The following is a 22,886-nucleotide window of genomic DNA, read 5'->3' on the forward strand; positions in this document are numbered from 1 at the left end:
CTTTGTTACTTTTACTTAAGTAAAGAAGTTAAATCAGTACTTCTACCAGAGTATAATTTAACACAAGTATCAGTACTTCTGCTTGAGTTTGGGAAGTGAGTACTTTTGCCATCGCTGACTGTAACACGATCATCAACCTGAAACATTCGAACACGTAGACCATCATATCATCCCTCCCTCTCCTCCTACCTCCTTTATACTCGTTGATGGCCTCTGATAAGGCGTCGATGGACTCGATGTCCAGGTTGTTGGTGGGTTCATCCTGTTAGAGAAACAGTCAGTGAGTCAGAAGCTGGCCGAGGCCTTCAGGTACAACATGAGCAGAATGCTGAGAGACTCCTTACCAAGACCAGCACGTCAGGCTGGCGGCAGGACAGCTCGGCAAACACCACGCGGGCCTTCTGCCCCCCTGTTAGAGATACACACACAGTCACGGGTCTGTCTGCTCCGCCGGCAGGCAGGGTGTCGGGCTCAGGTTCTTACCGGACAGTTTGGAGATCTGGATGGTGTGGGCGTGGCTCTCCAGGCCAAAGCGGCCCAGGCACTTCCTGCTGTCCTGGTAGGGAAGGTTGAAGTTCCTCATCAGGTACTCTGTGGCCGTCTCCTCCATGTTCAGCTGGTCGGCATACTGCTGGTTAAAGAAGCCCACTTTCTACACACACACACAGAGAGAAAGAGACAGACAGACAGCGACAGACAGACAGACAGACAGTTAGCGCTCTTCTTCTGATTTATTTATGTATTTATATCTCTCTCTGTGAGTCTTTTTGTCCAGACCACTCCGGGCTATTCCACGCTACTCTCGTATCACCATGTTCGGATGGAAAGAATTAAGTGAATGAGTGAATTAGAAACACTGGATGGATGCCACGTAACAAGTATATCCAGAGTGTATCCAGAAAAAAATGCTAGTTGAGAGTTGGAGGAATAAATTTAATTTAAAAAAAAGATGGTTTCAAAGCCAAATGCGACGGAGCACTTCGGATTCAAACCCAATGACCATGGAAACCCATGAGTCGGTGTGTTGCATTTGTTGTAAAACAGTAGCAACTACACACATTTGTTAACAGAGGCGGAGTCCATTTTATTTATTGTTTTTAGTTGTTTTGTTCATTTATTGTGGATATTTAAAATGTCTTCCAGTTCCAGTGTTAAATATTCTAAAGAAATAAAGGTTTGTTGATCTTTGAAAAGGTGCACCTGCATTACTATGCCATTATCATTATGTTAAAATGAAAATGGTCTCAGAACGACAATATTATCAGTTGTTGCAATAATTTCTGGGACAATTTATTGCTAAATTTGTTATTATGACAGGCCTACGCAGCGCTCCACAAAATATTGTATACGTATCGCAACACTTTCAATTTAATATTGCGTTACTATAACACTATATCGTGACAAGTCAACAGCGGGACTCCACCTGAAGGTTGTCAGCTGTGTGTCTGTCTGACAAACTCTCCAACGGACAATTAGGATCACAGAGCAGAAAAAGCTTTTCCACACACAAAAAAATATAAATTATCCTTCATTTATCGTTAATGGTAAAATGTGCAATTTATCGTGATTTGGATTTCCGGTCATATCGTGCAGCCCTAGGAGACGCTATGCTTTAATAAATCAGGAGGCTGATTACCCCCACCTCCCTGCTGCTTCAGAGAGCAACACAAGCTCTGCTCTGACACACCAATGGTGTTTTTCCGCTACATGGTACCTGCTCGACTCGCCTCTACTCTCCTATTTTGGTTTTCAATTACAAAATCAAGTCCCTGGTACCTGCTAACAGATACGTTTTCAGTACCACCTCAGTCGAGGTTCCAAGCGAGCTGAGGCGATACCAAAAGGTGACGTGAACACTTGCAGACTCCTGATTGGTCGGAGAGAATCGTCACTAATCACTGAGTCATCATTGCTAGCGACAGACGGGGGTGTCCTGCCGTGTTTAAGAAGTTTAGCCAGCTGTGTTTTTTGCTGCCTCCAGCTTCTTTTGAAACTTAATTTGTTTAGCAACAACCACATGGCGAGAATCGCAAGCAACACACCTTCGACGTTCTGTGTGTGTGCCGCGTTAGGTCACGGCAGTTTCCTGCCATGACGACCAGCCACGCTCGCCTGAGGCGGTAGGCTACTAATCTGCAATGGGAAAAAGGAGGACAGGGCACCGCAGCCGAGTCGAGCAGGTACCATGTTATGGAAAAACGCAACTAGTTCCCTTTCTATCCCTGGCCACATCTGATTGTGGAGTCACATGATCTGGTCAGTTAGAATAAAACTGAGCCTCAGGCGACAGGCCCAGAACCTGCTTCAGTGTTAGCTACAGCCAGTTTCTGCGTGATACAACTGTAACTGTGTCTCTCTGTGTGTGTGTGTGTGTGTGTGTCAGGATAGATGTTACAGTGAAACACTCACCAAGCGATGATTCTTCCTCATCTCTCCTTTAGTCTGTAAAACAAACATGTGTTACTGCAGCAGTCCATGGATCTCAGTCCCACTGGCATGTTTGCGTATGTGCACACTTACAGGAGCCAGTTTCCCAGTGAGCAGCAGCAGCAGCGTACTCTTCCCCACGCCATTGGGTCCAACTATACAAACTAAAAGGGAGGAACACAGAGTCCTGTCAGTATCAATAAAAACAATCCTGTCAGCAGCCGCCACGACAAATTCATCTCAACTTCTGTCTTTACTCCAACACAGCAATGAGTACAGAACAGAGGATACACCCATCAACATCAACCTGTGTTTTTGGTTTATGACCCTCAGCTACAGTTGTTAGAACGGATAAGCTCAGAGGGCTAACCTGGCTCTTTGACTTTATTACGTGAAGGTCTTTGTGAACCAAACCCCTGCGAGCCCTCAATGCTGCCCATACTTACTCCTGGAGCCCATGTCGATTCCAAACTCCACGCTTTTGAAGAGAGGCTTCTGACTGTCATACCAGAAGTCCACACCTGTACAAGAGAGGAAGCACTGATGTCAGCTTTCAACCCCGTTTCCTTGACTTCCTGTCCTGTTTAGCTCTGTTGAAGGGAACCCCTGGAGCGTTTACCTCCAGGAGTTAATAAAATTAACTGGTACACTTGGGTACGCTTTGTTTATGAGGAGAACATAAAATTACGCAAAATAATAATAAAATGAGGTCAATTCGGGCCAGTGAACTAAGTCAGGAGGAGCGCCGTGGAGACATTTGAAATTTAAATTGTGATGGCCTCGCTCACGGACAAGATGCTCCAGCATCACAGCTGGCCTCTGCTTAGGCCTGCGACGCGGTTCCCTGCTCTGATTGGTCGCTCAGACTAACTGGCGTGTGTGGTGTGGTGAGCAGATGTACTTACTGTGCAGGCCCAGGATGGGTGGAGACAGAGGCGGGGGGTTGGGGAAGGTGAACTTGACCGTGTACTCTTTAGGCCTCTTCAGCAGCTCCGTGGCATCCTGGCTCTCCTCCTCCTGACCGCCCTTCTTCTTGCCTTTCTGCTGCTTCCTGGTCAGGGCCTCCTTAGTCTGCTTCTCCTGAGAAGAAACACGTCACACCCAAAGGAGGGATAAAGCATGGCTGTCAACAGGGAATGGCAACATGTGACACACACCATACCATCTCTCAGCTGGGGCCCACAGCTTTATGTTACATTGGATTTTATAGCCTGGCTTCTTCCCATCCAACTGTTGGATTTGGTTTCATTTTTAAATAAATTTATTAAAAGAAATTTTTTTTCTCTATAAAGTCTTTAATTTTTTTCTCTCCTCTCAGGTTCATAGAAGTGTGGCGTGGGTCACTTATCAGAATGTCCCTTATTAGAGTCAGGTTGTACCCCTGTACAGTATGCCTGGCAGTCTCCTCCACTCCATAGCTTTATAATGGAGCTAACCGCTAACAGAGCTAATCGTTGCTAACTGAGCCTTATGCTGCGTTCCAGACACAGTTTTTAGCCCATAAGTTACGACTTCAAGTCACAACTCGGTAGCATTCCAGGCAAAGTCAACATAAACCCTTCCAGCTAGCGTTAGCTAGCGGCTACCTAACATTAACATTAACTACCGCTAGCTGATACTAGCTATTTCTAGTCAGCGACATATTTTGGGCTTGATTTAATAAACATAACCTGTAGTAGTACACAATTGTATGTGTATTGTTTTGATTACAATGTGCAGAATTACTTTATACTATTTCTCACGGCCTCTGTACAGCGTCAACAGGGGTCCCCATTGTTGTTTATGTGTGTGTGTGACGTCAAAACTGTAACTAGGAATACAACTATCTTGTACGACTTCATGAGTAGGAAGATACGGGTTTGACTGCCGTTCCAGTGCGCTTTCACTAGTAGAAGGGTTGTGAAAACACGAGTTACGGGTTGCCTTGAACGCAGCATAAAGTTCCCGTTCTCCGTGCCAGAATCCATTAACTAACTGCATTTATGAACTTGAGCCCGAACAAAAACCTAAGATTTTATTAGGTTGTCTGTAAAGTTTTAAACAAAACTTAGAGTTGTTTGAATGACAGAAATCTTTAGATGAGATCTTAATGAATGCAACAGGGCATGTATAGTAGCCTACACAACTGTGTTTAGGATCCCCAAAATTTAAAAATATTATAAACACTTGAAAACAATCATCTAACAAGCAAAAAAATAATAACTTTAGGTAGCCTTAGTCTTATATGATTTGGAGGAATGAGGAGGAGACAGAGATGAGATTTTTTAATAACATGTAACTTTCTGTATGGATCATAGTATTAACGTTAAGTGACATAATAGCTTATTTGTGCTCTAGGTAATCAGGTATTTTATCTGCTGAACCATAACATTAGACAAACCATCCAGATTAACTTAACAAAGCACATTATGGCTATACACTCCATCTGTATCTTTATCATCTTTTAGTCCGATATGTTTAATATGAAAATAATATTTTAAAATTACTATTTACTTTGCCTAGTCATTATTTTCAATAAATAGTTTCTAAACCTCACACGCCGGGCTGTCACATCCTCCGCCACCCACCACAAATAGATTCTCAACCTGTGGGAAACACTGTACTCACAGCCTGCTTGGTGGACTTGCCCCCAGCCTTCAGGTCTTTGAGTTTCTTCTCCTGCTTGTCGTACTGTTTCTGCAGCTCTTTCTGCTTCTGCACGTACATCTTCTTAAAGGTCACTGAAAGAAAAGAACAAACACTGAGCAAAGTCAAGCAGCAGTGCCATTTGTCAGCTCTGTGTGTGTGCGCACACACACACTCTCTCTGTCGTACTCTGTCTAACCAGAACACTAGTTTTATTGTTCTCTGTTAACCCACTTTACATTAGGATGCAATTATTTGTTTGACAATGCACATTAATAATGTTGATGTGCCAGTGTTAGCCAGTCGGCTGTTTTTCAACTGTAGTCCTAGTTACCAGCATGCATGTCTTTATGGTGGGAGGAAAACCGGAACCCGCGGAGCACAGAAATGCCCATAGCCTGGATTCGAACCCAGCACCTTGTTGCTGTGAGGCAGAAGTGCTAACCACAGAGCCACCATGCTGCCGCGTTACTGCCACATGACCTTTGCGGTCTCTTTTTCCTCTCGCTTTTCCCCTCACACTGCCACTACACTAACTCCAACACCACTCTCGGGTTGGGCGATGCACCCTAAATTGGCACTTGACGACAGTAAAACACCGCAATGGATGATGATATCACACACTGAAGTCACTTAGCGCATGCCCCTCTCTTTCGCTAATGCCTGGCTCATGCTTCTGTGTTAGGTCTACATTGACCCTGCCCTCTCAATTACGCTCCCCCACGGGTCCATGAAGCGCACCCCTCGCAACAACGCCCATGAAGACACAGTGATCAGTGAGTGTTTTGAGGCAGTAGTGTGTGTCACATTTGGTCATGAACCAGAAGTGTGGAGGGGTACAGACACAGCATGCAGACTTTAACAAGAGGTTTCACAAAGTATATTTTATAACTTCACTAATTATTATTTAACACCCATCTTAAATGTCATTGTTTATAAGGGCATACAAAATGTATTACCTTAATGAGAATTCATATTATTTATTGTTTCATTTATGTCATTGTACTGTTGAGCAAGGCACAAATGTCTATTTTGAAAATATTGCTTGTTGTTATTTAATTTGGTAAAATATCAAGTTATTTAAAAAAAAGGTATTGCACATTTTTTGTTTCGATTTTTTTATGCTTGGTAAACTTAGTATGTTTGAGTTGAAAATACACATTTCCACTTTGGTGCATTTTTCTTATCAATTGACCAAGTAGACTCATGATACCATTATATGACAATGGCAGTATTGGAAATCCCAACATGACTTTTTCTCTAAAAGGTGCACGGTAAAGTGCAACACATTCTTTTGCTCTACAGACTGAATCTAACTCTGCTATCAAATTAAACTGACAAAGTTAATGGAGTGAGAAGCATGTTGTTATTGGGGACGTATGCTGTGTATCCTGATACTTACAGTAGTTGCCTCTGTAATAGTAGAGTTTCTGGTTGTCTAAGTGGATGATATCTGTACACACTTCGTCAAGGAAACTCTGGTCGTGGGACACTATGAGCAGAGTCTTCTTCCAGCCTTGAAGGTAGCTGTGGAAAGAGTTTACAAACACACAACTTCAATATGATAAAACGCAGTAAAAACATGAGTCAGCAGTGGGCTCCTGAGATGACCTGTGGTCACCACTCTGTATTCTCGTGTCTTTGTTTGGTAGTTGTTGTGTTTGGTCTGGCTTCATCGCCTGCTTCATGTTTCCCTGCCAGTCTTTTCACGGACTGGTCCATGCCCCTGTACCCCTGCACTAACTGAAGCCAAGCAGCTGGCAGAAACCAGGACACAAACCCCTCAACCCCCTCCGAGTGTCCCGCTGCCAGGACACGCGCAGCCTCGTTGTTTCCAGTCTCAGTCACAGACCAACAGCAGTAACAGCCCTTCCTATCATTAATTAGAGCCAGACCGATATACTGGCGGGCCGATGTTAGGGCATTTCCCGAACTATCGGCATTTATAATATTTTTTTTTTTTTTTTTTTAATATTCATTTTATGATGACAAATAAATAATTCTGATAAATGAATATTTAAAAGATCAAATTAAAACGGACAGCAGACATTGTTCTGAGAGTTAGTGTTGCATAGTGTGTCCACCAGAGGGCGCTCTACAGCGTCCCTGTTGGCAACACTGATTTGTTTTAGTTTCATATCTTAAGTTTGTATTTATCAACATTTTATTTATTGGCACTTTAATATGTTTTGATGTTCCTTTTTATCTGTTGTGACAATGAAACATTATTATATTATTTTAGGGAAAACTCATAAATAATTACAAATAACTAATGTTAGGGAAATCTGTTTGTTTTGTTGCACGTTTTTTTATTTCTTTTATCGGAATATCAGATTTTTAAATAACCAAATATTTTTAAATCGGTATCGGCCTTAAAATTCCATTAACGATCAGGTTCTATTATTACTACCTAATGTAAAACTACTAATATCAGATACTCGCTGGTAAGATTGAGGGAAACATGGGAATAAATGGCGGCTGTGTACTTGTTGAGCCAGATGACGGCGTTGAGGTCCAGGTGGTTGGTGGGCTCGTCCAGCATCAGCAGAGTGGGTTCCATGAACAGAGCTCTGTGGACACACACAGTCACAGTGAGGGGAAACACCTTCCAACAGCTCCTGGTGGACACCTTCCAAACATGTTTGTGACAGAGTACCTGGCCAGGGACACTCTCATCCTCCAGCCTCCAGAGAACCTCTTGGTGGCTCGGTTCTGCATCTCGGGGGTGAAGGACAGACCGGCCAGGATCCTCCGGGCCTTGGCCTCGGCTGCTGCAGCTCCAATGATCCGCAGCTCCTCATACACCTGTGGAGTAGCACACCGCTACTTTAACAATGACTCATTCCTGGATGGGAGACGACCCTGCTCTGGTTAATTAGCACTTCTTTAAACCAATCACGATTGTCTCTAAGCACCGGGCAAAGCAACAGTGCCGCTGCAAAATAGTCTTGTGTAGGAACTTGTTTTGGTGGAGGTTGTTTTAACATTGGTACACACAAGGTCGGAGGCGTCTACTGTAAATCACCCTTTAGTCGCGCAACAGACGTTTACAAACGTTTAAATCTGCTTAAGACGCACCTGTTTGCTGTAGCTTTTACCCTCGTTAACCTGGATTCTGATGTTTTAAAGTGTTGTTGTTTGTCTCCCTGTGATGTGATGTATTTTGGTTGTAGTAATTTTTACACTTGTTATTTATGTATTTAACATCAACCCTGTTCAGCACTTTGGTCAACTGTTGTTGTTTTTAAATGTGCTATAGAAATAAAATTGACATTGACAGTTGACAAAACTCAGATTGGACATATAATCTAGCTAGCTGTCTGGATTTACCCTGCAGAGATCTGAGGAGCAGTCTAGAACGGCAACACAAAGGAAAAGGAAGGGGACGGACATCGGGACGAAAATGTAGGAAAAACAAGGTAACCTCTGACAGCACCGGGACTATCCCATAAATAAAACGTTGTCGATATATTAGGAGAATACTAACGGAGCTTCAATGAATACATATGTGCGACTGTGCGTGACACAGGGTTAGGCTCTCAGAAAGGACAAGCCGTCTCTGACCTTGTCCAGCCTCTCAGCCACGCTGTCCTCTCCCTTCTCCAGCAGAGACTGCAGCTGTCTCTCCTCCTCCAGAAGCTTCAGCCGCCGCGTGTCTGCCTTCAGCACCGCCTGCACCGCCGGGGTCTCGTCTGCTATCACCTCTGGGACACACACACAGGACAACAGGACACAGTCACACAGACTGTGGGACAGAGACAGAGAGTGGGACAGAGACAGAGAGTGGGATAGAGACAGACCAAGACCGAGACAGAGGGACAGCAGCTCCACTGGCAGCTTAAAATGCATCTGCGTGCCACAACCTGAGGGACTCACCACTATAGGATCCCTACAGTAAAGATTGGTTAAGTATCGTACAGTAATGTTATTGTACAAAACGGTTAAGTATTATATTGGTTTACATAATTGTTTTGTAATGTAGTGTGTTGTATAACGATCAGTGCAGTAAAGAATCCATGAGACCCCTACGGTTTGTATTTAATATGTGAGATGCTGTCTATATATGCATTTTCTGTAAAGCGGTTTGACAACAACATGTTTTCTCTGTTCACGGCAATAAAGCAAACTGAATTGACAGACAGAGAGACAGATACTGATTGAGAGAGACAGACAGAGGGACAAAGAAAGACAGACAGAAGGACAGAAAGAGGGAGAGAGACAAAGACAGACAGAGGGACAGAGAGAGAGACAGAGATGGACAGAGACAGAAAGATAGACAGAGACGGACAGAGAAACAGAAACAGAGGGGACAGAGACAGAAAGAGGGACAGAGACAAAAAGGGGTACAGAGACACAGGTCCCTCACCTTGTTCACAGAGCAGCACGTCGATGTTGGGGGGGATGCTGAGAGCTCTGTTGGCGATGTGTTTTAGTAGGGTGGTCTTTCCTTTGCTGAGGACGAGACAGACAAGTGGACAGTGAACAGAGATGTCATTTCCATGAGTACAGCACTGCATACAGGGCTGATGCAAACATTGTTTTAAATAGATGTTTTTCTCCTCATCATTATTATCATCATTATTTATGGACTCTGGGAGTGGGGGGTGCTGAAGGGCAATATCTAATACCTTGATGTCGATAGGTGACTTTAGGATTTTACTGATTCCTTTTAGAGCTCTTTAGGATTTTACTGATTCCTTTTAGAGCTCTTTAGGATTTTACTGATTCCTTTTAGAGCTCATCTAGATCCAGCCCCAGATTATATCTGGGAGATTCTGAACCCATACCAGCGTGTTGGCAGCCTTAGATCCTCGGGCAAGACTGTTCCAAAGTCGAGGTTAAAAACCAGGGGCGCGCTCTTAAAAGTTAAAACATTTAGAAACAACCACCCCGTTAACATTCCAAGGTGGGTATCTTTATGAAAGATCTAGATTTTAAGCAGGGAAAATTACGTATAACTATGTGTTTCACAATGATAAAAGTACTGATTATTTAAATGGAGTCTGGTGGGTTTGGTGATGGTGATTTTGCCTTTAAAGTAATAAATATAAAAACATATTCAACTGTTGGCTGAGTGACTTTGGCCAACGGGATTTTGTATAGGTCGGCTTCTTGAGCCGTGTGTTGCCAAAGCAGACTTCGGTTTAAATTGTGTTTTTATATATATATATATATATAATATATAATAACCTACATATATATGATAGATTATATATACTATATTAAATTTTTATTTGCTTTCACGATCGCTTCCCACTGCCACGGTTGCAACTGAAATAATAGAGTACAGCAACAATGAGTTTATAGAAAGCACCAGTGTAACTATGGTCAGATCTTGTGCCTGACTGATGGAGAAGTGATATTGACAAGAGATGCGATCAATCATAAAAAGAATACAAAAAAATGAATGTGTGTGAAGTGACAGTGTTGACACACTGGTACATGACTTTACTGACATTTTTTGTGTCAGTGTTCTTCATATTTATGTAGAATTTGCAGCTCTGGTAGATGTTTGTGATTGGTTGTGCTGTGCACACCACCTCTTTAAACTAGTTGATAACCACCGTGGTGACACAGGTTATGCGGGACCGCGGTTGTTAGGTTAGGTGAAGCCGGGGAACTGAAAGAAATCCAGGGCATGTTAATCTTCATTCGTAGAACGAGCCTCTGATCATCAGAGTATTCACAGTCAGGTAAAGGAAACAAACTAAACGATATTTACCCATTTGGTCCAACTAAACCATATCTTCTTCCTGCCACGACCAGGAGGTCAGCATTGACGAACAGCTCCTTGCCGTGAGCAGATATGCTGAACCTCTCCAGCTGCGCACACACACACGCACAAGCACAAGCACACGCGCACACACACACACACACACACACACACACACACACACGCACGCACGCACGCACGCACGCACGCACGCACACACGCACACACGCACGCACACACGCACACAGACACACAGTCACTAACAGAACACATGCTAAACCTCTCCAGATTTTTTTTTTCCAAAAGGTTTTCATTGTTAAAAGCATCTTAAGAGCTTTGACACCATATTCTAATAATAAACAACATTTTGGAGGTAGAGAACCTTGATGTCAGAGGCGTTCTCCAGCATGGCCTGTCTGGAGGACATCTCCGCCTGGGAAATAGAGAAATCTCCCTCCAAGGCATCCTGAGCACGAACGCTGGCCACCTGACGCTCATACTCCATCTGCAACACAGACACACAACATCACTATGTGTGTATCCCTAAAAATCCCTGAGAGGGAGTGCAGCGGTTTACCACTGCATTACGCAACTGTTTTCACATACTGTATATGATGAGTGCATCATAACAGCATACTTAATCATAATTACCCGTTTCTTTTTCTTCTTCTTCTCCTTTTTGGTGAGGTTAGCATACGGGTCGTCTTCCTGCTGCTTGGCCTGATCTGCGATCACATCCTCAGCACTCTGATGGTAACAGCCAGACAGGAGAAACGTTAGCACTCTGAACCAGAACAGAGGGGGGGAACAGACACAGCTGCTAGAAGACAGACATACCTTCATCATGTCACCTCCGTCACTCTCCTCCTCCTCCTCATCTTCTTCTTCATCCTCGCTGCGTGCTCGTTCAGCAGTTTTGCCTTTCTACATGGATAAAGTTCAATCACACTTACCATGCTGAAAATGACATCAAAATGATAAAGAAGTGAGCTAACATCAATGCTTATTACTTGCCTTGTGTTGTTCTTTCTTCCCCTTCTTTGGCTTCTTGTCCTCGTTATTTTCTGGTGACTAAAGTTAAAAACCAGACATTACAAATGCACGCAATTAAAAAAAGGTGTCCAGAGCAAGTTCAACACACCGGGAGAGTCCGGTGTAGCCTCACTCAGCACGGTCTAACTGAGATCCCCTAATCCATATTTTCCACCAGGCGCGTCTGCTCTGCGTTCTGGAGGCACTGCGACCCCCCCCAGGTAACTGCAGCTACTTAAGTCAATGCTTAATATTTCACCACCTGTGAAACAGCACGTCCCAAAAGCATGCGTGAAGCGGCTCTTTGCTAAAGATGCACGCCAGGCAAGACGCACAGCTTCTGAGACGGTGTGGTACGGCTCATCAGCGCCAGCTGCATGTGTAAAATAGCATGGATGAGCAAGATGAGAGTGCACTGGTGATTTTCCTTTGGCACAAGCTAAAACCTCTTTGGAGGGCTGCAAACATTCCTCTATGCAGAAATAACCCTGTTCATAAAATTATTTTAATAAGCTCAACAGACTAGTATTTCTTGTGCCAAATAGCGAGGGTAGCAACGTTTAATCGACAGTCGACTTTCACTTATCTTCTTGAACCTGTCTCAAATGAGTCTGATTTACTAAGCTTGAATTAACCTTTATGGAACTGCTTCAGTAGTGGTGTCAATGTTCTGGTATCTCTTGATTCCTGATTCAAAATTGATTCTTCATTCTGTACATAGGGGTGCTAATTTCAGGATCTAGTTTCAAGTTTTGTTTTCCCTGAAACCCTGTCTGAAGATGAAGGGCTAAGGGCCAAGCTAAAACTTGGACTGCACAATATTTTGTTTCATCGTTGACAGTGTGATGTGCCCATGTGCAATGTTAACACTACAACTCTTTTGCTGCTTGATACCAATGACTGTAAATATGACTAGAAAGCCCTCACAATTGTCCTTTTGCACGACGTTGTTGCCTTGATCCTTCATTACTCCCAAAGTTGATTACTACAATAGTATTCTATATGGTTTATCATCCTCCACTGGCTCCCTGTCCCACAACGATTATAATTCAAAGTCATTCTCCTCACTCATAAAGCCCTCAACAGCCAGGCCCCCTCCTATCCCACCGAGCTGCTCCATCACCAGACTCATTCCACAGACTCTGCTCATCCGACGCCAACCCCACTGTCTCCACCAATCATGTCCAAGCGCCGGATATGGGGCGACAGAGCCTTCTCTATAGCTCATCACGTTGCATTACACCAGTTTAGAATCATTGACAGCTGATCTGTCATGGCGCTACATCTTTATTTATTCGACAAATGCGTTTCCATAGACATATGAAAAGGAAATACACATAACGTTTACTGTATTTCACTTCATGTCTTTATATCCATGTCGGTACTTTAACACTTCCACACTAAGGGCCCTTTAGGAAATGTGTGCCAACCTCCCACCACTCCAAAACAACAGAAATAGTCAGCTAAAGCCAAAAGGTAGCATTATTTCAACTCCAGAGATGAGATGAGATCAGTGGACACCACACAGACTCACCCTGCATTTGTTTAGGGGGAATTTCAAGCCTTGAAAAAGAAAAAAAAACAGCACCGTACCTTTTTTGCTGGTTTATCGTCTTCATCCAAGTCAGCGTCCTCATCCTCATCACTCTGAGCCTGGCTGAGAGCAGCAAAGATGTTTCCTCCCTGAAGAAGACCACAGCTAATTTAAGGTCTTTTACACACCGGGGATGGGTTTTTGTGAGATTAATTTGCACGTCAATATATTTTTGGGGTTTTGTCAAGAGCACTGTCACAAAGAGCGCAATTATTACACAGCAATAACGCCACCTTCTTTTTCTCCTGAAACAAGGTCAATTCTTCAGAGCTTTCACAATGGTTTTGAGGAGTTGCAGCATTCATTTGTGCTTAGGCTGCAAACTCCAGCTGCTATACGATCGCTTGATATCTTCACTGCCAAATGTTAAAACGGAACTATGCAGGTTTTTTTTGCTTAAGTTACCTTAACTGGACAGCTTGGGAGTCATTGGAATGGTTATATGACTCAGACTAAGTATGGGGGGGGGCTTTATAGAGAAACCCGTAGGGAGAACTCTACAGAGAAACTCGTAGGGGGAGCTCTATAGAGAAACCTATAGGGGGGCCCTATAGAGAAACCTGAAGGGGGAGCTCTATAGACAAACCTGTAGGGGGCCCTATAGAAAAACCTAAGGGGGAGCTCTATAGGGAACGTGCAGGGTTAGCTCTATAGACAAACCTGTGGGGGGGGGGGGGGTCTCTATGGAGTAACCTGCGATCAAAAAAGCAAGAAAAGGAAATTGCCAAATTGCAAAGCACCCCTTTAAATCTCCTCTGCTCTCTCTCGTCTGCTCACACTGCATCTCCGTCACTTTCTCTCTCTCTTCAGCAGCTGTCCCACCAACATGGTAGATGAGCTGGCGTGAATATCCAAAACTTTATTCAAAACTGTCGCAAAATTGCAACGCTGCCAGTAAGAACAGTTTTGATGTGAACTATTCCCAGGCGATTATTTGGCATTTCGCTAATTTACCAGGCCCCCGGTGTGTCACAGCCTTTACAGTGCAACATGTGAGAGTCAACACAGACTGATACCAACCTTAGTCTTCTTGTTTCCTTTCCTGGGGGCCACGACTGTGGAATAGAAACAGCATTACAGTGACTGTAAAAACATGAGAATCAGAAGGGTTGCATAGCTAGGAGAAGTCTCGACATATCCTACCTGGCTCATCTTCCTCGTCACTGGCCTGCACTGAGAGCTTCTTCAGCTTCAGCATGACCTCCTCATCCTCATCATCATCATCATCATCCACATCGCCACCTTTGCCTTTCCGACGGTCTTTCTTCTTTTTGTGAGACTGAAAAGAACAAGTTCAAATTCAATTTCACATATTTGTTGATCGGAAATGCAGGGCCGTTACTACTCCTCGAGTAACATCACAACCTTCAAACATGGCGCTGAATTAGAATGAAGACAGCCATGGACGGTTGTTTGTCAGGAAGCATGCCAGAGTGCATCATGAGCAGAGGTAACCATCTCTCCACCCCTCTTCCCTGTCCCTGGTAACATCCTCCCAGGTGGCCTCTTCTGACTCAGAGCCAGAGCCTTCCACACACAAAAAGGCCAAAACATGCTTTTCACAAAGAAAGGCAAGTGATACTAAATGTTTTTGGTGTAGTACATCTGTCAGCGCGTGTGAGAATTGTTAATGTTCTTAATAGATTAATACTCTCCCCGAGCAACCGGAACAGTGACAGGACGTCATCACTCGCAAAGTTGTGGTAACCAAGTAAACAACAGGGCGAGTGACAAACAGCAACGAAAGCCGCAACATGAAATCCACACTCTCGTGAAATATGACCGTTACAGTTTATTGGAAAATAGCATTGTGGACACTGAATTTGATGAATTTACAGTTTATCAGACCCCAGAAGAAACAAGAGGCTAAAGTAGCAGGAGACGCTGTATTCCTCAGACACGCCGTTTTAACGTTACCTAGCTGTTTTAAAACCGTTTTCCAGGTTAGTGGGGGGTGCAACATGAAAAACGTAGCTAGTAATGTTCACTCAGCGTTTTGTTTGGTGTTAAACTGTGTGCAAAATGAGTGGTGCCGTTATATCACCGGTTTCCAGGCAACCTACGGTACCGTCTATTTGCTGGATGGTCGGTAGCTAACATTAGCAGATAAGCCAGTTGACAGCGACATTATTGTTCCTATTTTGGCACAAGGTTTCTGACTGTAGTGGTCATAGTGACTGAAAGTGTGATGCGAGATGCTAAAAAGAAAAACTAAACGCTGTTTTCATGTAATGTACATTTTTGATGTTCAACCCCCTCCACCGCCGCTAAAAATTCTAGAGCAAACACTGACAACAGCAAATTTAAAATGGATCCAGATCAGCGGTGACTTAGGTTGGATCAGGGCATCTATAGGCAGACAGATAAACTGCCGGCACAATTCCATGTACAGTGCAGTGCATGTCTGAAATATACACTCGGCTCATAATAATAGAGCAGATCAGACATCAGACTGGGGATGTTGCTACAGACCTAGACCTCTCGCATGCTGGAAGCCTACGACGTAGGGCTGCACAATTAATCGAATTTTAATCGCGATCACGATTTGGACTTCCCACGATCAAATTTGCGTGATCGAGCGATTATTTTTATAAAGCGTCTTCATAGAACGCTCCGGGTTTTTTGCAAAGCCACTCTCCGCTCCATAAAGCCGTCTGCTCATCCCAGTCAGAGTAGTTCACTGCACCCCATGCAGCTAAGTTTCTAAGTGTAGACAGTCCACAGAGGACAGAGTAGGTGAGGAAAACCAACAGATAGCAGTCGGTATACGTCGGTCTCAAGGTTTACCAGTTTACCAGTAAACGCAACACTTTGTCCCATGTGTTGTTTTTCAGAACAACAGCAGTGACCAGTGCTAGTCGATGCTAGTTAGCGTCTGTTAGCTGTTAGCTAGTAGCGTCTGTTAGCGTTAGCTCTTCTAGGACGCCCCGGTGCTAATGTCCTCGCATCCGCTGCAATGCGTTTATATGGATACTGTTTAATTTTGCGTTACATGACCCATTTCGTCTGTAAAGCCGTGCCTGTTGGATCTTTCTACGCTCTCTCGTCCTACTCTCCTCCTTACTCTCCGCGCCCGCCACACAGCGGCCGCCGGTCCACACTTCGATATATGTCTACAGTTTTAATTTTCATTAACACAGCGGAATATTGTTAAGTATGAGGGGGCAAACCTGTATTTGTACCAGTGTTCCGCGGGTACTGTTATCGCGGCCGCTACGCGAAGACACAGAAGAAGTTTTTGAATGCGCATCAACTTCAGTTGGTAGAGTAACAGCGGGGAGACGGAGCTCTGTACCGAAGCCTGGACCAGGACCAGAGATGTGACCCATGGCAAGAATATCATAGTTCATAAAAATGCAGCGCAGTGAAGAACAGACGTTTAATACACACGACGTGTGTATCCGCCGTTCGACCCGTGCTGGACCCGTTCATAATGATCACCGTCTCTCTGTGAGTAGCGTCCATCCACTACCCTCTCGCAGTATAATAGCCTATGTGACAATAAAATTTGTTTTGGTTAAATCAACAAATACTCGTGAAAATAATCGCGATCAAAATTTTGATCAAAATAATCGCGATTATCATTTTGGCCATAATCGTGCAGCCCTACTACGACGCTACATCAGCCAGCAGGTTGCTGTTAACAGCGTACTAGCAGTCATGTGACTACTTTCAGCGGAAGATTACCTGTTTTCCTTGTGTGTCTTTTAGAGCCTCGTCGTCTCCTTTCTCAGGTTTGGTATCTGTGGTGAGCTCCTCAAAGAACTGGGGAAAAACATCCACACATCTCAGAGACTACACAACAAGCATTTTGAAACTTCAAAAATACAATGCAATCCAAAGGAGTACTCACACTCTTTTTCCCCTTTTTATCTTTCTTCCCCTTTTTCACAGTTTTTTCTGCTGCAAGAAAATGTCATTAAATCAGTGGGGCGTGGTTCAGAGATGATAGCACACAGACTGTCAGGTCAGGTGTAGGGCTGGGCGATATGGAGAAAATCTAATATCGCGATATTTTTGACCAAATACATTGATGTCAATACTGCAACGATAGTTTAGTGTTGACTATTGGTGCTTCAACAAAATATTTACACAATGACAGTTTTGATAAACAATCATCAGTAATGTATATATAATGACTAAGTGGGTAAAGGAAAACAATTGAGCAGTTACAGTCTGGGATAATCAGAAGATTATACCACTTTACCATAATGCAGCCTTTAAAACCAGGAAAAGACACCACTTATGCCATATTATAATATTACGATATCCAAAATCTAAGACGATATGTAGTCTCATATGAATATAGTGCCCAGCTCTAGTCAGGTCTGCAAACTGGGTCTGGAATCATAACAATGACTATGATGTTAAGTGCTGACTCTTTGCGGGAATCCACATCCGTAAATATCTTATAGCCCAAAATAGTCTCTCAACAGGGACAGAACAGAATTGGACATAAACTTAAATAAAAACCTTAAAGTGTCATCTGTTTAAAAAAAATGAAAGTAATAGCAATCAATAAAGACTTAAGTGTCTGCACTCACTAACATTTTCAAACAACAAGTGGGACTGATGCTGTTCAACATCTACTTTACTGTTTCTGTCCATCTGTCGTCCGTGTGTAAGAGTTTGCGTTAACGGTTGACACGGTTCCCCCTCAAACAGCCTGAACCTAACAGTCAGCACTTTAGGCTCACAGTCATTGTTTCACTTCTTTAGCACTTTATCAGTTTAACACAGTTAAAAAATATATGTAAAGTAATGGCTAGAGTCGAAATAGTATGTTATTTGACTGTCAGACTAAACTGCCGCACTATTTTACTTGTCACTACGGCTAGTAACGTTAGATATAGCCATCACTTCCATGAATGGACAGACCTTTATGCTAACTTTAGCTCAAATGTGCTTTGTTGAAGTCAACGTGTATGTGTATGCATGCATACACATACCCGCACACAAAAATAAATATAGAGGGTATAGATTCATATATATATAGTATACTATAATATAATATATATATATATATATATATATATATATATCAAACCTGACTTCACAAATACAATTAATATTATATTATATGATTAAGTTTGTTGATAACTTTAGCTGTATTTACCATTATACCATTGGCTAACCTATCGCATAACGTTATAACGCTAACATCCATCTACCCTGTGTCTAGCTAGTTTATATTAACGTTAACGTTAGACGCTTAAAGTTTCAGCCCTGTTCCCCTCTTCATGCCACTTTGGCCATTTAACGTTACCGATATTGTTATAGCGTTTAAGGCCATATCTGACATAACGTTATCTAGTTAGCTAACGTGCAATTGATTTAAGTTGTTAAAGTTGGGATTCTTGCTAGCTATTACAATTATTGTCTCTAGCTAGCTAGATTATTTGTCTTAACGTTACATCCGAATTGATCATAAGATGCTCAAGATTCATGAGGACAGCTAAAGTCGTTTATTACCAGACATAAACTGTTAAAAAACTAAAGGTTAGAGGAAAAACTGAAGACTTTCAATGAAGTTTGGCATTCACGTTACTGATTGATTAACATTAGCTCTAAGGCTACTTAGCCTGCTGGCTAGCTTTCACTAACGTAAAGCGTTAGCGTCATCTTACCAGCAGATGCCGGGGCCACTTCATCGTCCACCCACTCTGCGTCTCCTTTCGTTTTCTTGGGCATTTTCTTACTTTGACTTCGACTTTATGAAAATAACGGAGCTAAAACGATGTCCCGTTAAATTGATCAGCCACACACGTCATACAGCTCCATGTGCGGCCCAACATGCCGGGTCAACAAAGTGTCATTCTAATTCGCCTGGCGTTTCAGCGGATGGCGGAAAGATCGCAGTGACACCCACAGCACCACCTCCCGGCCGGAGGACTGGGGTGGGTGCGTGTGTGTGCGTATGTGTGTGTGTGTGTGTGTGTGTGTGTGTGTGTGTGTGTGTGTGTGTGGGTGTGTGTGTGCGCGGGGGTGTTCTGGCTGGTTATTATTGACACACAGAACCAGCCAGAACACTCTTCTCTCTCCTCTTTTGTAGGTCCTCCCCTATTTCAAGGTGTGAGGGAAGACTTATTATTTAAAGACGGGTTGCTCATCAAATTACACTTAATGGGACTTGGAGGGAAACTTTTCAACTTAGGCTATGGGCTTTACAAGTGGAAACACTATTCAGGTTGAAACAGGTTCAGAACTGCATGCAGAGAATGGAACTCCTCAGGGCAGAGGAGTGTTGTAAGTCCAATTTTATCTTCTGTGGTGATAAATAATATATCTGATAATGAGCCGTTGGCTGAGCACAAGTCTGCTGTGGAACAAAGGCGGGGGAAATATAAGTGCATCAGCTGCGTGCAATGGGTCATGTTTTCTTGCATAGGGCAGGCTCTGATACACATGTATATCCCTGTGTGAGTAGTACAGGTGCTGGGCAGTAGTATGAAGCAGAGGTCTCAATTTGTTTTTCAGAAAATCTGAATCAGAAAGGATTTATTGCCAAGTAGGTAACACTTACAAGGAATTTGCCTTGGCAGATGGTGCATAAATAAACACTTCAATAAAATAAACAAATAAGTACAATAATATAATAATAATAATAAGAAGAACAACATTTCCCAATCAGAAAGGGAACATTTCACATATCAGCAGTGCCATGGACTGCATCAATTCAGTCTTCCCCCCGAAGACGAGGGAGTCATGGGAACAGGATCTGGGGCTTAATTTAGATGATGTCCAGTGGGGCAATATTTTTGAGTCAGTCCATAACTCCTCCATTTGTGCCCGACATGGGCTGATTCAATCTAAATTCACACACAGGATTTATTACACCAATCATAAATTGTCTAAAATTTACCCCAGTGTGGTTGACGCATGTAATAGTTGCCACCAGTCCCCCGCCGACCTCATGCATGTGTTTTGGTCATGCCCAGAGCTGACAGATTTTGGGGCTAGAATATTTGATACTCTTCAAATGGCCCATGATTTTGTGGCCGATCCACATCCCCTCTCTGTCCTTTTTGCTATTCCGTCTGACAATACCCAATCAGCTAAGGTACGACAGTCCATGGCCCCCTGCACCCAACTGGCCAAGTGATTGATTCTTCTGAATTGGAAGCAAGCTTTGCCCCCATCCCATGATCGTTGGATCTAGGAAGTTTTATATAATCTAAAGTTGGAAAGGCTGAGGTTTTCCCTCAAGGGCTCTCTGAAGAGCTTTGACTGAATTTGGAACCCCCTACTGTCCATCATCTTTAGATATCTGATATTTTTACGACTTTTATTTCCCCTAGTTTTGTTTCCTATTTGTTTGTTTTATTTATTTTTTTACAATGTTTTAACAGTAATTTAATTGTAAGTTATCTTATGTTTTTTTTGTGGTGGTTTGTCCCTTCTGGATTATTTCTTTTTTATTATTGTAATGTTTGTTACCCAGACACAGATGGGGTAATGTATATATATACATATATATATCTATATATGTATATATATATGAATTTTGACAGAAAGAAGAATTTGGGCGGAAGCAACCAATGTTAACTTAGGGTCCTGAAATGCAGTCTCCTGTTCTGCAGCGTGCGTGACGACATCATACGACGGTTACGCGATAACGTCACGGATCAGGAAGGGCAGTTTTTTGACGGCAGGACGAAGAATATCCGAATATTTGTGTTCATTTCAAATAAGCAAGTATTATCGATACGTTCTTTCTTTTATAGTAAACGCTTTGCTCTTGTTGACAATATGTTGTTGCTTCTAAGTCTGTATTGGTAAAGAACACGCGTAACGTTAGCTGTTTAGCCAGTGTAACCTAAACAACTGAAAGCTGCCAAGTTAGCGCCAGTTAGCTAGAAAGCTAACAGCTGGGCATAATTGTGTAGTTACAGCTTCCCGTAACCGGACAGCTTCCTGTAACTCATACACTATATACCACTTGAGCTAACTGGCTTAATGTGTAACGTTAGATCACAAATGTGTAGCTATACGAACCATGTTAACAATACGTTCCCATTGTGATTGATCACACGTCACTAATCTCACCGTTACATTTAATTGATTTCAATCACTTTAAATGACTAGCAAGCTAACTTGTTAGCGAGCCAACAGTTGTTGTACAGACCAAGTTACAGTAGACAAGCTAATCTCTCCCGTCAATAAAACAATAAAATCCTCATTATTCCCGAAATGATAATGGCCGACACGTAGCAAGAGTGATTACACTACTTTACCATGATGTAAACACATTCATTTGTAACACCCCCCCCACCACCACCACAACCACCACCAACTGTGTTGATGCTCTTCTTACAGTGGTCACTTTGGGCCCACACTATCATTGTTGTTGTCTTGCCTATTTAAATCTTTAAGCAAAATTTAAATCCTGCCAGTTAAAGAACACATATGATGGCTTCTAACATGTTAAACCTTTTTTCCTTCGGTTTGTCTGCAGCCAAAGCTCTCCATCTAAGGCACCAGCACTCTCTGGCAGACATGTCATACGGCAAAGCAGAGAGCTACCGCCCCGTCCCCCGGGACTTCAACACCCTCATACAGACATGTAGCTCCAACATCCAGAAGATCACACAGAACAGTAAGGGCTTCACTGCTCCATCAGTAGCTTTTTTTTGGTTTCAATGTGAGCAATACTGGTCACTGAAGGGCCTGTCCGTACCTATCTGTGTATCAATCGTTATTTTCATATTCAACAGGGAACCCAAACCGGACAATATGTTATTTTCGTCATTCATTCATGAATGGACTGTTGGACAGACATAACAAGACATTTGAAGATGTCATGTACTACTCTGGGAAACTATTATTCACTCATTTTTATAGAACAAATGTTTAATCTATTAATCAAAAGAATCACTTAATGAAAATGATCATCAGTGTGTTGTACTATTATTACATACACAGGATTAATATGTTAAATGCAGAGTTAGTCAGGCAAATATTGGCTTTTATAAGCATAAGATAAAAAAACAACAATCTGACCAGCTATTGCCAATCTATGTTATGTGAAGCAGACATTGGCATTGTTGTTGACATTGGCATTTCATTGCATGTCTGCGGGACATGCACGGTCTGTGCATTTACAAAGAAAATTGGTTTCCTTAAACGTTGGATTTTTTAATTAAGGCATAAGATCATTTTCCAAAAGCTTCCTATACTCATAAGCAGCACTGTATGTGTCTAAAGCCCTTCTCGTGTTGGCGAACACACTGAAAAACTTCTGGTGGCCCAAAGTAAAACAACAATTCAGTAATGCGGCAGGAAAAGATCCTTGTGGAAACACTGCACTTCAATTTCATTTCTTATTTTGTCTTTGCAATGCTGGGAAATGTGTTGTAAAATGTAACCTTCCAGTTGACACATTTATTCCATTTATTACTAGATAGATAGATAATACGTTTATTTTAAATATGGTTCATTACAAATATCTTAGGTGTGTAAAAATGTTGATGCATCAAGATGTGTGCATAGTTAATG

At 42.7% G+C, this 22,886-nt stretch overlaps 2 protein-coding genes and 1 long non-coding RNA gene across 4 annotated transcripts in view; 2 read left to right on the top strand and 1 right to left on the bottom strand.

Annotated features, from left to right (window-relative positions):
- The window catches only part of abcf1 (ATP-binding cassette, sub-family F (GCN20), member 1), a 20,269-nt gene extending 985 nt beyond the window's left edge, over positions 1-19,284 (bottom strand). Inside the window, exons 1-24 of one of the 2 annotated variants that reach the window (XM_032536227.1) lie at positions 19,019-19,284; positions 17,245-17,294; positions 17,079-17,156; positions 14,535-14,670; positions 14,412-14,446; positions 13,391-13,480; positions 11,780-11,836; positions 11,603-11,689; positions 11,417-11,512; positions 11,148-11,270; positions 10,775-10,875; positions 9,419-9,504; positions 8,617-8,756; positions 7,709-7,857; positions 7,539-7,622; positions 6,455-6,579; positions 5,035-5,147; positions 3,333-3,507; positions 2,874-2,948; positions 2,521-2,591; positions 2,410-2,442; positions 484-652; positions 345-409; positions 190-262 (exon numbers count right to left, since the gene is read on the bottom strand). In XM_032536227.1, the coding sequence (XP_032392118.1) occupies positions 190-262; positions 345-409; positions 484-652; positions 2,410-2,442; positions 2,521-2,591; positions 2,874-2,948; positions 3,333-3,507; positions 5,035-5,147; positions 6,455-6,579; positions 7,539-7,622; positions 7,709-7,857; positions 8,617-8,756; positions 9,419-9,504; positions 10,775-10,875; positions 11,148-11,270; positions 11,417-11,512; positions 11,603-11,689; positions 11,780-11,836; positions 13,391-13,480; positions 14,412-14,446; positions 14,535-14,670; positions 17,079-17,156; positions 17,245-17,294; positions 19,019-19,082 (2,275 nt within the window). In that variant the 5' untranslated portion in view covers positions 19,083-19,284. The remainder of the gene's footprint in view (positions 1-189; positions 263-344; positions 410-483; positions 653-2,409; positions 2,443-2,520; positions 2,592-2,873; positions 2,949-3,332; positions 3,508-5,034; positions 5,148-6,454; positions 6,580-7,538; positions 7,623-7,708; positions 7,858-8,616; positions 8,757-9,418; positions 9,505-10,774; positions 10,876-11,147; positions 11,271-11,416; positions 11,513-11,602; positions 11,690-11,779; positions 11,837-13,390; positions 13,481-14,411; positions 14,447-14,534; positions 14,671-17,078; positions 17,157-17,244; positions 17,295-19,018) is intronic. The other variant, XM_032536228.1, reaches the window with a different exon arrangement.
- Positions 825-17,990, top strand: LOC116702143 (uncharacterized). Its single transcript, XR_004335075.1, has 3 exons — positions 825-834; positions 2,384-2,390; positions 17,364-17,990. It is a non-coding gene; the product is annotated as an uncharacterized LOC116702143 (long non-coding RNA).
- Positions 19,285-20,968: 1,684 nt separating the features above from the next.
- Positions 20,969-22,886, top strand: part of stx12 (syntaxin 12) — a 31,363-nt gene continuing 29,445 nt past the window's right edge. Inside the window, exons 1-2 of the mRNA XM_032536258.1 lie at positions 20,969-21,082; positions 21,847-21,987. Of these exons, the coding sequence (XP_032392149.1) occupies positions 21,888-21,987 (100 nt within the window). The 5' untranslated portion in view covers positions 20,969-21,082; positions 21,847-21,887. The remainder of the gene's footprint in view (positions 21,083-21,846; positions 21,988-22,886) is intronic.

Source organism: Etheostoma spectabile, chromosome 14 (genome assembly GCF_008692095.1).
Source record: "Etheostoma spectabile isolate EspeVRDwgs_2016 chromosome 14, UIUC_Espe_1.0, whole genome shotgun sequence".
NCBI classification, from domain to species: domain Eukaryota; kingdom Metazoa; phylum Chordata; class Actinopteri; order Perciformes; family Percidae; genus Etheostoma; species Etheostoma spectabile.